This window comes from Microplitis mediator, chromosome 3 (genome assembly GCF_029852145.1).
Source record: "Microplitis mediator isolate UGA2020A chromosome 3, iyMicMedi2.1, whole genome shotgun sequence".
Lineage (NCBI taxonomy): Eukaryota > Metazoa > Arthropoda > Insecta > Hymenoptera > Braconidae > Microplitis > Microplitis mediator.
In genome coordinates, this window is record NC_079971.1 from 6,875,527 (window position 1) to 6,892,024 (window position 16,498).

Sequence of the window (16,498 nt, forward strand, 5' to 3'; positions counted from 1 at the left end):
TTCAAAGTATATATTGCGCATTTCGTATAAAAATATACTAAACGTGTTCTCACGTTTTATTTAATTTCCGGAAATTAATGTACGGTATAATTTATGCCAGCCTTGAAACCAGTAACTGTCAATATTTATGAATTTTTCGATAATTTAATTACTGCTTTACATTTTACTAAAATCTATAAATAAATTGCCCGATTTATCGATAACTTCTGATGTATATTAATCTATATACATCTATATAAACAAACTTATATAAATAATTATCATGATTATAATATTTTAAAGCGTAAATGTAAAACCGGTTTTGTGCAAAGACATAAATATATAAGTAGCACACTAATAGCATCGTGGTCTGGAGTAGGCATAGTATTGTTGCTTTGCTTAGAAAGTTGAGATTGCACTCGGAGATGACGAAGACGGTGACGTGAGGGTGGGGCCCACCACTCTGTCAGTATATCCCATACTGTGGGAGGAAAGAGGAAGGCCCAATGCCCATACCATACCAGCACAGCTCTCTCGTCAGGTGGGGATTACACCTAAGCTACCAGTGCTCAGAATCCTTGGACATTCACTGCTCGGATGATCATCGGGCAATTGACATCGAAATTTTTTCTTCATTCAACTAAATTTTATAAGTGCTGACAAATCATTATAAACAGTTTATATATTTTTTATACTGACAATTTAATTTAAAAACGGAGTAGAAGTTTTAAGTACTCAAGTGTCCTATTTCTCGATAATGGAGAAAGAGCAACTTGATTCCCTGGCTACTGTTACCGTGGGATCAGAGAAGATTCCGCCACCTCACAGTCATTATGCACCCAGTGAAGTTTATTCTTCATCAGAATCACCTCCGGTAAGCAATAATTGGATATTTTTTTTAAATCCGAAAAAATCTACAGAAAATTTCATTATTTTCTGACAGGAAATTTATTAAAATTCATATATTTATAAATTTATATGTAAGTTCATTAAAATTAAATAATAATTAGAAAGTCTGTCGGCTTCCTGCTCGATCAAACTTTAAAAAATTTCTAATGTAATTACATACATAAAATTTATGTAATAATTGTAATTACTCTATTTATTTATAAATAAAAAAAAAATTACACACTTGTCCTCAAAAGAGTTAATTGTCACGCACATAAGAACATTGTTTGCTTTTTTGGTAACGAGATTACGCTTAATTTCAAGGCAAAATGACGTATTCACATTAATTTAGAACATCTATATTTTACTCCAGAGCAAAGATCGCAACCCGAAGCATTTAAATCTCTGTAACATCTATAGTTTAGGTTTACAAAATTGTTATTTTCTTGCTTATTGTCGCTTTCTTAACTTAAACGGAAAGTTTCAAAAGACCATTTAATTTAAAACCACGTCCACAAGTTAAATTGAGTAATAAACGTTTTTTCTTATTATTTACTTTTCATTTTACCATTAAATATTATTTTGTTTCCGAGATTATTGCGTACAGACGTGCGTAGAGTAATCATGAGTATAAAAAAAATCCAAGCAAACTTACGTAAGTTAAATCAAACATGTAATTCAATTCACATTAAACACTTAATTTAATCTATTTCATGTTTCTTTATTGTGTTAAATTTAAAATTTTTTTTTTATCATAATTATAATATGGCAATTAAATGAGTCATTAGGAATACAAAGAGTAAAAAACATATTTATGAAATTTCATTAAGATTACATTAAATTATTTCACTTGGCAACAGAGCTGTTTACTTTTGTATCAGTTTACTTAAATGTATGAGTTTATAAACACCTTGCTATAGTTTGTCTTGGATGATGGCCTACTATCTCCTGGAAGCCTCTCACCCAAGTATCGTCCATCCACATCGAGGTCATAATTAATCGCATCCACAATTCTTCTGTATAAGTTGGTGTCCTTCGTAAATAATAGACTGAGAGAAGATATCCTGTACTGCTCTTAATATAAATTTAATACTTTTCTTAACAGATTTAGGGTCAGAAAACAGTTAGGGCTGCTAAGGATTTCAAACAACACAAGAAAACCGTTTCTAGACATTGCATGTTTTTTTTATCTGTAAACCCGCTAACTCTTTAATGCTCGTGATAATGCCCGAGCTTTCTAGTTCTTGAATCATCTCGTGACTATTAATCTACTCATCTAGAAATTATATATATTTATATATAAGTAATGATGGGAGAGATCAAATGAGAAGAAAACTTTTTTTTACTTTTGTTGGGTTTTTTTTTTGTTGACTTAAACTTTTTATAAATCCTTACTGGTGTGACTCGACTTCGAGAGACCGTAGACTTAAATCGATAACGAAGGAAGCGGTACAGCGACAAAGGCCTCGACTTGGTTGGGTACCAACCGTGAAGCTGGCACGAACATACACAAACATAAATCATTGTAGTCTTTGTCACAGGTTCTACATAGTGTACAACCGAACCATCCACGTAAATTCTATGAATGTAAGGAAGGTCTGTTCAGATGCAATCATTTAACGATATGAGAAAACAGTCATATGTATTTTTTCTGTAATGGAAATGGAATTGATGATTGATAATTACGATGATCATGTGAAAAGATTAATAAAGTAACGTCGGATAATTTGATTTGTTTTGAATCAAATAAAGATTTTGAATTTTTTGATTCAATTTTACTTTTTATTTGTATTTATTTGAATCGTTTATTTGAGAAACCCCATAAGTCAAGAAAACAAAATTTTTCAGGAAACACAAAAAACAATTTTTTGGAAAAACTTGACATTAAAATAATAAATAAATAATTGATTACAATAATTTTAGCGTCTCAGAAAAAGATTCCAACAAGAAAAATTTAATTTTTTGACTGAAACTACTTGAAAAAATTATTTAAAGTTCATTGACTTATGGGGTTTCTCAACCAAACGGAAAAAAAAGTTATGAAATCATTGTTTTTTTAAATGTTTCCACTAAAATCATTTATTACACTGATAAAATGAAGTATTAAATATGTATTTGAACTCTGAAACTCAGAAATTACAAAAAATTATAATTAATTTAAACATATTAATTAGTCAAATAACAGTCAACAATAAAACAACATTTGAAATTAATTTCCCAAAAAAGCGCGAATTTTGAATAAAAAAAAAAAAAAAATGATTTCTGTAAAACTAAAACTGCATATGTTTATTTGAGTCATTGACTTATGGGGTTTCTCAATTAAATGAAATTGCTGTCACCCCGTTAATTGTTTTTTCAACGGTGATTAGATGCATATTTTAATTGATTTATATGGAGGGACATCCAAAGAACCCAAAAGTGCAAAAAACCCAATTTCGTAAAAAACATGACTTATGAGATTTCTCCAATGAACGATTCATTTAACATGTGGATGATTTTCAGACTTTTCGATAATTTTTAGTCTGGTTTTGGTCGCCTCTCAATCAAAATCAGACTTTTTACTCATGATATTTTGTTGAATTTCGTTTCAACCCAGACCGAAATTAGACTTTTTCTGTCAATTATTTCTTGAGCCTGTTTTTGATCATCTTAAGATCAAAAACACCTTAAAATTTTAAAGACAGAAGACAAACTTTTTCAAAAACAGACGAATTAGTCTAAGTACAGTTTAGTTAGACTAAAAATTTGATATTAATTCTATTAAATTTTACTTTTTATTTATATTTAATTGACACGTGAAATTTTACCGCGTTTTGCCTGTACTTGTTTTCGATAATTTTTAGTTTCGATCGCCTCTAAATCAAAATCAGACTTTTCCTCATAATATTTTGCCGATTTTTATTACTATCTGAACCGAAATTAGACTTTTTTTATCATATTCAGATCAAAAACAGCTTAAAATTTAAAATACAGTTCACATTCAATACAGTCTAGTTAGACTGACATCAGACCAAATTTTTCGACCCAGGTAGTGTTCAAAATATAAATATTTTCTCATTTTTTCAGGCATACTCAAGACCAGTAATGAAGAGTACCGCCGTTCAGATCGCAAAGATAATCGCCACAACTTTGATAGCCATTTCCGTTATCATCGGCAGCTTTATTTTAGCCGCAGCTTGGCTTCAAGCTCGCGCATCATGCAGTCCCGAGGCTATCAATGCTATGCAGACCCAAATAAACAGCCAACAGCAGCCGAGCGAATTCATCAAACACCTGCAACCCGAAGCTCTTGTTCAGGTACACCACAAATTATTTTACTTTGTCATCTATCTTCCACTATCTCCAGATAAAATCTAATCCAAATAATGAGTCAAGTTTTTCACAACAACAGTTTTTACAAGTCCATGTCAAGGCGAACCAGACAAACTAGTATTTAATGGCTCACTATTAAAAAATAATCTCTTGTAAATAATTATTTTAACGTATATCTGTTTTTTTGTTTCTCTTCTAAGCGGGAAGAGAACATCAAGTTCTAATAAGTTTTATTTTCACCTTTAACGTGACTCAGAGGGCAATCTTTATGTATGTTCGGCTCATTTGTCGCACATACACGTCGTACACTTAAGTTTACTTTCTACTGAGCACGTAATACTAAGACAGGAAGCATAGGCTCGTGAATCGCATAAATAATAAAATAATCCATCATTCAATTTTGAATTTTTAAATTCTATTCTTTTATTGCGCCGTCTTATTTAGTAACTAAATCTCAAACGCTGTTTTTAAATCTTGATTATGCTCATAAAAGATAAATGTAAACATCAATCAACACACATATCATTAAAAGATAATTCATATTTATTTTATTGTGTATGTAATATAATGAACCATTAGAAGAATCTGTTATTAAATGGTACTCCGTAGTACGTCTGTGCTGTACCAGGTTTATTTAATACTATACCGGTTGAAAAATAAGAAGAAAAAAAAAGAAACATACATACATAAGCTTACCTGTACAACGAATACAATGAAAGTGGGTTGCTTCGATGGCAGTTGTGCCGAGAGGTGAACGTTCGCTGAAAGGATTTTCTCTTTGCCGATTAACTGTACTGTCGAGGATAATAATCTTCGCGTAAATTATAATCGCCCGAGCTAATCCTCTAAAAACAAAAAGAAAAAAAAAGTATAATAATAAATAAACAAAAAATTATTAAGATTTTAATGAGCGTATCGGGTAATGGATCATGAATACTTAAATTAATTCAAGCAAATATGATTTCTTACAACCCACTAAAAATATTTTTCACTCTCTCAATACTTTTTTATTTGCATGACCGATTATATTGTCTGCGAATAACTTTCCAGTGTAAATATCTCGAAACCTACTTACTATGATTTACTGAAACTTTTTACTTTATATAAAATGGGGCTCGAAAAAAATATCATACTTGCGCTGTACTCAAAAAGTTTTAAATCATTTTATTCTGGTTTTTATTTACGCGGTACCGGTCAATCGGGAAGTGCATAGAAAGTTGTCAACAGTTTGAATTACTAAATAATTTCCTGTATATCAACTCTCGGATATAAAATTACTTATGTTTATTGAATGTCCAAATCGAGCGGCATAAACGAGAAAATGATACCGATAATTTAGTATATATTTATTGTTGAATTACAAATGATATGGGATTTTTCAATGGGCATCACTCCCGCATACTTTCCGGTCACGCATTGACGCCAGGTCATAGCGAGCAGTTGGTGAAAGTTAAGTCACTTTGATGATTATTATTAAAAGTCGCGGTAAACTCGAAACGATGGAAATCGAATGCGACCAACCGTTGAATCGTGCAATTAATTTTTAAGAGAACGTAAGCTAAAAAGTTTTAAAGCCAATTGGCTATTAGAAGATTCCTAGACATATTATTAAATTAGTGAAACTCTTAATGTCTATTATTATTATTATGACTATTATTTTTTTTATATTCAATTATCTGTAAATATACAGGATCCCATTGACGCTAAACAGAACATTGGCGAGTCATCCGTAAAAACGAAACCAATTCCATCAGATCCTAAAGAGGAAGAAACTCAAACTGATAATCAGGATGATTCGAAAGCTGACAATGAAAGTGGAAATGACAATGAAAATGAGGATGACTACAGTGACTCGGGATTTTCACCAGTCCACATTAAATTCCCGCTCCAACTTGATTTGGATGATCTCGCAAATGTAAGAATTCATCACTGGTTTAAAAAATTCATTGAATAGAATTTAAAAAGATGAAATATTAATTCATTTAAATTTCTTAATTTTTTCTCCCCATCGATCAAACCAATTTATCTCGATTCTTTTCAATGACTAAATAATTCCTCAATTTCTGGTCTCATCTATAATTCAAAAAAATTAAAATGAATTCACGCCGCCCGGGTCAAAAATAAAACTTGATTCAGGCTCGCTTCGCCTTATTTTCTTTTGAAGTTATCGATTTGCCGACGATTTTTCGATAAGATGTCATCTTTTTCGACCTAAATTTTTTTGAACTTTTTTCATCTTAGTTTCAACTTATTTGTATTTTTTTATCTTAGTTTGAACTTATTTGTCTTTACTTCGAGCACGACGGTCATTCACCTTACTTTTGACTTGCTGAATCAAGTCGAAAAAAAGTTATTTATTCGCCTTACTTCCGCCTTAATATATATAAAAATTATTTTACCTTAGTTTTGACTTTTTCGCCTTATAATTTGAGTCGAAAAAGTCTAAACAAAGTTAATTTCGACTTGATTTCAACTTTTTCGTCTTAAATCGTGACTAAGTAAGCCAGTTAAGTCTAAACCAAGGTGAAAGCTCAATGTATTTCATATCTCCGTTAAAAAAAATTGAGTTTGTCTTGTGAAAAACAGCTCCAAATTTCGACTTGATAGACCAAGTCGAAATCAAGTTTTATTGTTGACCCGGGCGTCGAATTCTTCTCAATTTATCCAACGAAATGAATTCAAAAATATTAAATTAGTTTCAATTGTTTTCAATGAATTTTTGAATCAGGAAAATTTCTTACATCAATTTTTTAAAAATCAAATTATAATCATATTTATTTGACACAATCTATAGACTCTTATGCAGCAATCCCGTGGTCTCGTATCATGTGTAGTCGAACGTCGTAGATCTGACGACTTTAACGATGGTAATAATCAAGTAGACAACAATAATAACAACAACAACAACAATGATTACCAACGTCACCAACGTCTTGGTGGTGAGCGCGTGGTCATTCTCTGTGAATCCGGAGAACCTCGTCGACAAGAGTAAGCTCTCAATGGTTATTTTAATTTTCCATTTCTCTTAAGTAGTCATTTAATAAAATAATTGTCCAGACAACAGGAACAGGATCTTCTTACTCCAATTATTGTTCCGCTTGGCAACATCCAGATTCCGATGCAACCTCACGAACAAGACTACCACCGTTACCAAGTTCAAAACCAGTTTCCCGCACCCGATGCACAAAATCCGTCATTTGTGAATGCGCGTAGAATAAATCAATTGGAACAAAGTCTTGGTTTACCTGAAATAAGAAACATCCAGCAGATGTTGGGATTGGGATCACCGCAAATCCCACAACAGATTAATAACAATCAACAAATGGAATTACGTCCGTTCCCAATTGAAATTCGTACTCTACCAATTGAAATGATCCGCGGGATGAGACCGCCAATGAACCAGATGCAACAACATCAACCACAACCACAACAACAACAGCCACAGCACCAACCCCACCACCCAATGTTCCCTCAAGAACCAAGTGAGCAAGTGTACTCTCAAGAACAACAAACCCAAGGAATGATGCCACCTCCACCACCACCGGCATCACCTGTTATGCCAGAAATGAACCGTGAACCCAGAATCATACCACAAGTCCACATCATCCAGCAACAGCTTGAACAAAAACCTACACAACCTCAAGAAGCTCGTGATAAACCAAACTTCCCTTTCCCAGGGTTACCAATTGATATCATAAGATTTATTCAACAAGTGCCGCTTAAAATTAAAAGCATTATTCAACATATTGATGAAGAAATGAAACCAGAACAAGACATTGACAGAACTCGACAAGAGGTAACTATTAGTTTGGGCTGAGCGAATTTAGGTTCGAATCGAATTGGATATAAATTCGTATTTCTAAATTATTTTAAAAGTTTCAAATTATTTTTAACGTTTTAAAATAATCGATTCGAATCAAGAAAATTCTGATCAGCTTTCAAATATTTAATTTTTATTTAATAGAGAGCTTAGTTTTTATGATACTGAAATTAGCCGCCATCTGATGAGTTTTGAATTTTTTTTAAACGATAAATTATAACAGTAAAATTATTTTGACAAATTGCACTTATAGTTTTTTTAATTTTCTACGGGTGCATATTTTTAGTTTTTTTTTTTTTTTTTAATTAATTTGTTGAAAAAAAATCCGAAAATTGTTAATTATCTGTTACACTGTAAAAAATTTGCGGAGTGAACGCGGATTAAGTCCGGAGTGAATGCGGAGCGGATGCCTTTTTATTTAATACCCTCAGAGTGAAATTTACTCTGAATCGGATTTAAATAAAATCCAGATCACTCCCAATTTTTTACAGTGTAACTTCAGAATTATTAGTTTTTTATTAATTTCGTAAATTTTCATACACGGAGAGAATTTTTCGATAAAATTTACCCTACAATTTAAAGTAAATCTGAGTCGAAAACAAAATAAATACGAAAAGAATAAAAACAGATTCGTTTTGTTTTATTTTTTATTCTTTTTTATTTAAAAATTACTTGAAATTGGATGTTTTTACCCCATAATTGAATACTCTCTAGAAAAGGACGAGTAATTATTCATGCAGGCCTAGTTTTACTCACAATCAACGAGTAAAATTTATTAGATAATTTTCCCCGTGTAGATTTCTGTCTAATCTCTATTTATCTCTGGTAAAAATTTGAAATATTGAAGAAACTATTAAAATTTTAAGTCGTTAAAAAAAAAATTTTAGAATTATTCAATTCGATTCGCACACCCCTACTGACTAATTAAATATTCAAATCAATAACCAGATAACATATACATTATTTCAATAATTTCAGCAAGTTCAAGAGTTTAAACCTTTTCCAATGAATGCTCGCCCTGTTCAATTCAATGGACCAATCCGTCCAATTGAATTGAGAAATCTCATGGAGCATGAAAGCATCGAAGCTCACCGTCAGGAAAACTTAGAGGGGCAGCAACAGTCAACAAAACTTACTGCTGATTCTGAAAGTCAAGAAGAAAACAAAGACGATGAAGATAAGAAGAAAATAGTTGTACTTCCCGAGAGAAGTTTTATCCACCGAATCGAAGAACGTTTATTTCCTAGACCGCAATTTCCAATGCCCTTGAGATCTTTGGAAACATTCCAGGTACCCATTGGAGTGAGTGCTCGCGTAATGGGTAATTCAGACGAACAAGAAGACAACAAAGAACAGAACCAACCACTACAAGCTCAAGTTATGCCTCAATCTGATGAACAGGAAGATATCAATCGTCCCCATTGTAAGGATAATAAATTTATTTTTATATTATCGTAGTAAATATATATATATTAATTTATGGTCATTGTTTTTTCAGATGTTCAACCACGTTCTGTTCGTTAAATTCCTAATGCCTCATAAAATTATCATAAAAAAGAATCCTTTAGTCGTTAAATATTAAAGTAAAATAAAAAAAATTTATATATATATACATAAAGTACTATTTTTATTAGCAGGATTCATAAATAAAATTAACATTAAAGATGCATTCAAGGATACAAGCATTAAAAAGTATGTAAATACACCTACTATTCGTGATGGAAATAGGATACAAGTGATACTATTATTTTGTGTAATAGATTTATCTGTTGATCATTTAATATTTTATCAAGTTTAAGACAACAAAATACGTAGAATTAGTTATTTACCATGGAAATTGCTTTTACTATATAATAATTTTTGAATAAAAAATAATAACTAATGTGATAAATTGTAGTGTTGATATATTTTTTTTTCTTGCCCCCTAAACCCAGAAATTTAATGATAAATTCATAAAAACACTAAAGTTTGTTTTGTTTCTTTAAATAATATTTTTTAAAGTGAACTTTGATTCATTCAATGACAATTGTTCATTATTATTAGTTATTTATTTGCATAAAAAAATTATTGAATACAAGGATAACTAGACTCTAGTTCATTATTTTTAATGCCGCATGATTGAAACCATTCGAAAAAGTAGTAGGTTTTTATTACTTATATTTTTTTTTTAATATAAGACTCAGACGAAAAAAAGGAAGAAAGAAATACAGTGAAATCTGGACAAGCGGGTCACTGATAAGTGAAAAATCTCAACTGATATTTTTTATCGGATACCGGCACCTTCATCGAAAAACCTTTTTAAGGGCAGTCTCAGACAGTGCCGCCAATTTTTTAAAATATTTAATGACAATTATAATGACCGTAGTAAAATTTTGATAATTAATTGAAGTATTAATGGAAAAAGGATACGCAGTTGCAATTGTCGCCAATATATTGATTTAAAAAAAAATACTCCTAATTGTTATCAATTAGGAGTTAAACGAAATTTGGTAAATAAATTTTGGCCTACAAAATTTGAAAATTCGAATTGTAATTTTACTGAAATTTATTTTCCAAATTTCGTTTGACTCCTAATCGATATCAACTGTAAATATTTTTTTAAAATCTATATCTCGACGAAATTGTCCTTTCCTTAATTAATTATTAAAATTTAGATATGTATAGAATAATAAAAAACAGAGAGGATTCAAATTCAGTGTGCGGAAGGATAAGGAAAACTGAAACGAGTTCGTTTGTCAGAGTATCCAGATCTTTAACGGAGTTTAATCACTTGGATAAAAGAGATCCTATTATAGAAGATACCAATTAATGGTCTGATGATAAAAATAAAGGCTCAAGTTTTCAAAAAAACTCAATATTGACAATTTTTGTAGAAGTAATGAATGGTTGGATGGCTTTTGGATAAGAATATAATTAATATGATGCAAAAATTATATATATATATATAGTTTTTATAAAAATGAAACATGCGACTAACCCACTTATCTCACACATTAATTAAATTTTAACTGAATAATAAAATGAGAATCTTCCCATCAGTTTGCAGTATAATTATTTAAATTGATGAGAAATTACTCTCTCTCTTTCTTTCTCTCTCTCTCTCTATTTGTTTTTTTTTAAGCCCGCTCATGATAGCTAGTAATTATTGACAAAGTTTCTAATAAATGAAAATTTAAAAAAAGTTATTGCTGTGATTACAATTTGAAATTTTTAAAGACTAAAAATTCTAATTAACTTGGATAAGTAGTCCGGAAAACATTAAAGAAACGTGTGTGTATAATTATTTGATGACAAGAATACTACTTATTATTTACCATCCGCAGCCAAATATTTTCTCCGGGATCTATAATTTCAAGCTATGAGTCAACTTTTAAATCTCATTATGAAATCGGCCTACTTTTGAACTTTACTATGAGTTTAATAATTTCTTCAACTTAAAACTCACCGAATTGAAATATTTAAAAAAATTGCATCTGTAGTTTTTTAAATTCTCTAGATGTGCATATTTTTAATTTTTTGTAGGAAATTAAATGCTAGACAAAAAAGGTCATGTTCATTTTTTTTATAAAATGTGTATTTATGAAGATATTTTTAAAAAACTTTTTTAGATCTTATCAATTGGGCATTTTAAGGATTACGATTGTTAAAAATAACTTTTTCTAAATATAGACAACTTCGTAACTCATAACATTTCAATCATTAATGGTTATTATAGTTTCTATATACTTGGAAAAATGTTAATTTCAAAATTTGTAATCCTTAAAACGCTCAATTCATCAGATCTATAAAAAGTTTTTTAAAAATATCTTCATAAATACACATTTTATAAAAAAAATAAACATGACCTTTTTTGTCTAGCATTTAATTTCCTACAAAATTGTTACTACGATTTTTTCCTTTAATCTGCATATTTCATGAGATATTTAAAAAAAACCGCGATTATATTGAAAATTGAACTTTGATCGTCCTGCGGCGCGTGTTATTTTTACTTAAAAAGAAAAAACCGAATTCCCCACGTATTTTTTCACTAAAAAGAAGCTTTTTATGGGGCGTCTGAGAAAATTTAATTTTTAATGACCACCCTAATAGATATACTAGCAATATTAATTAAAACCCGGATAAAAATAAACTCGGTTTGAAAAACTGACCCTTACTAATTTCAAAATTTGTAAAATGCGCATTTTTTAAAATTTTATTTTATTAATTATGTACTCTATTTATTAATAATTTATTTGTCTAATGTCTGCTACACTCACACTCATGAAAAAATTTGAAAATTGTTAATTGTCTGCTAACTTCACGATGACTTTTCATGAGCGTGAACTTGGCTGACAATCGACAATTTTTCAAATTTTTGAATAAATAAATAATATGTAAGCAGAATAAAAATAAAAAAATGCGCATTTAAATAATTGAAAAATTAGCCCGCGCATTTTTTCAAATTTCATTGTTATAATTAATTAATTTATTTATTTAAAATTTATAAATTTTCTCATGTCTGCTACATTCACACTCACATTTTTTTTAACAAACATTCAAATGTAAAATAATTAAAATTTTCAATTGCAAAATGTAATAATAGAAATAAAAATTTAAAATAATAAATTCAAAAACAAGATTAAAAAAAATATGGCAGAAATACTTCCGGTACTACGCTAGTCTTACAAAAAATCACACACAAGTCCGAGTGGGTCATTTTAAATATCGAATTATATTTGAATTACAACATAAATTTTAAAAAAACAATTATTTAAATTTTCTGGTAAGTAGTTTTCCATAATTTAACGTAATTTCAAATTTTTTTCTTTTAAAAAAATTCGAAAACGTGTAATTTAGTCAGTGAATAGAAACATAACCTCTCGTGCTATCAAACTGTATCTTACTAGATAGAATACTAGACTTGATATAATTATGAGATTACGGAAGTAAAAAATGGCGTGGCCTCTGATTCGATAAGTTCAATTACCAAGTCACGAAAAAAAAAAAATTGTTATTTTCTAGTTACATAAAGTTGCAAAGTTATTATTTAAATAAAAAAATCGTCAACGTACACAAGAGGAGAGCAAGGTTATGAAAAAAATTTTGGAGTCATCAATAATAATATTAGACGTTATTGTAACAGCGTAATATTTATTGTCATAATGCATGAATTTGTGCTGGCTGCATTTTCTGTAATCTCCAGTTTAATAATTGTTTTTGTCCTCGTGTTGTTGGGTGAGAATCAACAAATCCAACTTTTATTCTAGTACGACGTGTATTTATTTACCAGACTAATTATTATTTACAAGCATGCTCTAGAATTTAATTCCTATTTTTTTTTATTTTAAATAAAATAAAATAATAATTAATTACGATACTGAAAGTAGCAGACATAAGACAATTTGAGTATGGATGTAGTGAGTGTGAATGTACCAGACATGAGAAAAATTTTAAATTACAAATAAACGAATTAATAAATTTTAAAAATGCACATACTGATTTTTAAATTCTGCAAATGCGCATTTTTTAAATTTTATTCGACACGTTTAATTGACTTTTTTTAAAATTTTTAAAATTTAGTTGTCAGTCACATTCACACTGAGTGCAAACGTAGCAGACGTCAGGCAAATTTAAAATTATAAATAAATAGAGTAAATAATTAATAAAATAAAATTTTTAAAAATGCTTGCTTAAAAGATTTTGAAATCAATAAGTGCATTTTTTTTTAATTTTATTTTTTAAATTATCTCCTCTATTTATTTATAATTCTAAATTTGTCTGATATCTGCTACATTCACATGATCCTGAAGTTAGCAGACAATTAATAATTTTCGGATTTTTTTTCAACTTAAATTAAAAAAAAAAACTAAAAATATGCACATGTAGGAAATTTAAAAAGCTATAAGTGAAATTTTTTTTTTCTATAATTTATTTTTTATAAAGATTCAAAAATTATTAGACGGATAATTTGAGTATCATGACAATTTGAGTGAATGTAGCAGACATGAGACAATTTATAAATTTGGAGTAAATAAATAATAAAATTAAAAAAAATGCGCGTACTGATTTTGAAATTTTCTAACTGTGCATTTTTTAATTTTTATTCCACTTACATTTTATTTATTGATTTCAAAAGTCAACGAATTTCCAATTGTCAAGTACATTTTTACCCATACAATTATGATATTAAAATCAGCCGACGTCTAATAATTTTTTGATGTTTTTTCAAACTAAATTACAAAAAAAAACCTTAAAAAATTTTATCTATAGTTTTTCAAATTTTTTCCATGCGCACTTTTATTTTGCAGTGAATTCTTTGAAAAAAAATTCAAAAATTATTAATTGTCTGTTAATTTCAGGATCATAAACAAAATATATGATCCTGAGGATTTTTTATTCCATGTCAATTACAAAAAACTAAAAATATGCACATGTAGAAAATTAAAAAAGCTGTAGGTGCAATTTTTCAAAATATTTTTTTTTTCAAATTTATCGTTTTGAAAAATTATTAGACGTCGGCTAACTTCAGTATCATCAAAATATTTATAATTTCACAACTAAATATTTAATTATTTTCATTTTCTCCACAGGTTGGTATCTCGTTTGGAAATTTTTCCTCTCCCGATTTCGGTTCGTACGTGAGCTTCTTGGTGGCATGAGCGAATCATCATCAGTTAATGATTTAAAAACTGGCCGGTCACGTATGAAAAAACTTCGACGCGACTAAAAAAAAAAACAATTAAATCAAATTGATAAAATTGTTTTCTTAAAATAAATACATATTTTATATAATTATATTTTACCTGAACTATTATAGTAATTATAAAATATATATTATATTTTAATTAAAATTAATTTATAAGTACAAGTATAAATAATATTTATAAATAATGGCAATTAATATACGATGTGCGAATACAAATGATCTTCTTAACATTCAACACTGCAATCTTCAATGTCTACCAGAAAATTATCAGATGAAATATTACCTCTATCACGCGTTATCTTGGCCGCAGTTGAGTTACGTCGCAGAAGACGAGAAAGGCCGAATTGTCGGCTACGTGTTGGCAAAAATGGAAGAAGATTGCGAGGATAATCCTCACGGACATATCACGAGTCTGGCTGTCAAAAGATCCCACCGAAGACTCGGAATAGCACAGAAGCTAATGAACCAGGCCTCCAGGGCAATGGTTGAATGTTTCGAAGCCAATTATGTATCATTGCACGTAAGACGCAGCAACAGAGCAGCTTTGAATCTTTATACGAGCAGTCTGCAATTTGAGGTGTCCGAGATAGAACCGAAATATTACGCCGATGGCGAGGATGCGTACGCAATGAAACGTGATCTCAGTAGCTTTCATCAAGAAAAAAATTCAGCTAAAGAAAATATGATAAAAGATGCAAACTCGACACCGCATACACATACGGGACGGTGCTGTGATCATTAATTCCTTTTTTTATGCTAAAGGCTCTTTCATACCAACAAAAAAAATAAAGTAATAAACAATGAAAGTTGTTTTGAGTTAAATATTGAGGACATTCTCAGACCCCTTTTTAAAATTTTTGATGACTGACCTGTGATGAATATCGAAGTTTTGTTAATTAAAATAAAATTGAGGACATTCTCAGATAGTGTCTCCATTTTTTAAAAATATTTAATGACAATTTGTAGTGACCACAGTAAAATTTTGATGATTAATTGAAAAAATGTTGAAGTATTAATGGAAAAAAATACAGTTACAATTTCGCCGGTAGATTTAAAAAAAAATTTAGTAAATAAATTTTAAAATTCAAATCCGAATTGACATGATTTTACTGAAATTTATTTTTAAAATTTCATTTAATTTCTGATTGATGTCAACTGTAAATAATTTTTTTAAAATCTGTGAAATTGTCATTCTTAAATTAATGCTTTAATTTTATAATTAATTATCAAAATTTTACTACGGTCATAAGAATTGAGCCGTTAGATATTTTAAAAGTGGGGGTACGGTCTGAGAAAAAATAACTTACAGTTGACATCAATTGCGAGTTCAACAAAATTTGGAAAATTAATTTCAGTAAAATCTTCGGATTCCAATTATCAAATTTTGTAGGCTAAAATTTATTTATCAAATTTTATTCACTTCCTCATTGATGACAATTGCAATTAATTTTTTTAAAAATTCAAATCTCAGCAAAATTTCAACTCTTTTTTTGAATTAATCCTTTAATTTTTTAAAATTAATTAATAAAATTTGAATGCAGTCATTGGAAATTTTAAAAAAGTGGAGGGCATCTGAAAATGTCCTTAAGCATCGAGACCAATGATTAAGAATTGAACTCTGGTTAAAACTTTTATTGTCATGAATTAATTGGTAAATGTATATTATCATTTCATTTATTATTTGTCTTCAATAAATCTGTTTATTATCATATTATATAATATTTATTGAATTAGAGAAGCTTAATTAAATATACAAGGATATTCACAAATATTCAGCACAATTAATTTATTTAAACATATTTTATCTTACTTCC

The 16,498-nt window shown here is 29.2% G+C and overlaps 2 protein-coding genes across 5 annotated transcripts; both read left to right on the forward strand.

Moving 5' to 3' along the window:
• The first annotated feature begins 580 nt into the window (after positions 1-580).
• Positions 581-9,890, forward strand: LOC130664911 (bromodomain-containing protein DDB_G0280777). Its single transcript, XM_057465097.1, has 7 exons — positions 581-853; positions 3,934-4,164; positions 5,870-6,094; positions 6,974-7,167; positions 7,237-7,975; positions 8,978-9,422; positions 9,498-9,890. The coding sequence occupies exons 1-7, from the start codon at positions 737-739 to the stop codon at positions 9,521-9,523; spliced, it is 1,977 nt and encodes a 658-aa protein (XP_057321080.1). The 5' UTR covers positions 581-736; the 3' UTR covers positions 9,524-9,890.
• Positions 9,891-12,641: 2,751 nt separating this feature from the next.
• Positions 12,642-16,393, forward strand: LOC130665141 (N-alpha-acetyltransferase 11). Of its 4 annotated transcripts, none has more exons than XM_057465430.1 (2): positions 12,642-12,761; positions 14,569-16,393. In XM_057465430.1, the coding sequence occupies exon 2, from the start codon at positions 14,869-14,871 to the stop codon at positions 15,424-15,426; it is 558 nt and encodes a 185-aa protein (XP_057321413.1). In that variant the 5' UTR covers positions 12,642-12,761; positions 14,569-14,868; the 3' UTR covers positions 15,427-16,393. The 4 variants fall into 4 exon arrangements, with proteins under 4 accessions (XP_057321413.1, XP_057321412.1, XP_057321410.1 ...); XM_057465429.1 differs by lacking the exon at positions 12,642-12,761 and adding an exon at positions 12,883-13,244; XM_057465427.1 differs by lacking the exon at positions 12,642-12,761 and adding an exon at positions 12,883-13,213.
• Positions 16,394-16,498: the final 105 nt, after the last annotated feature.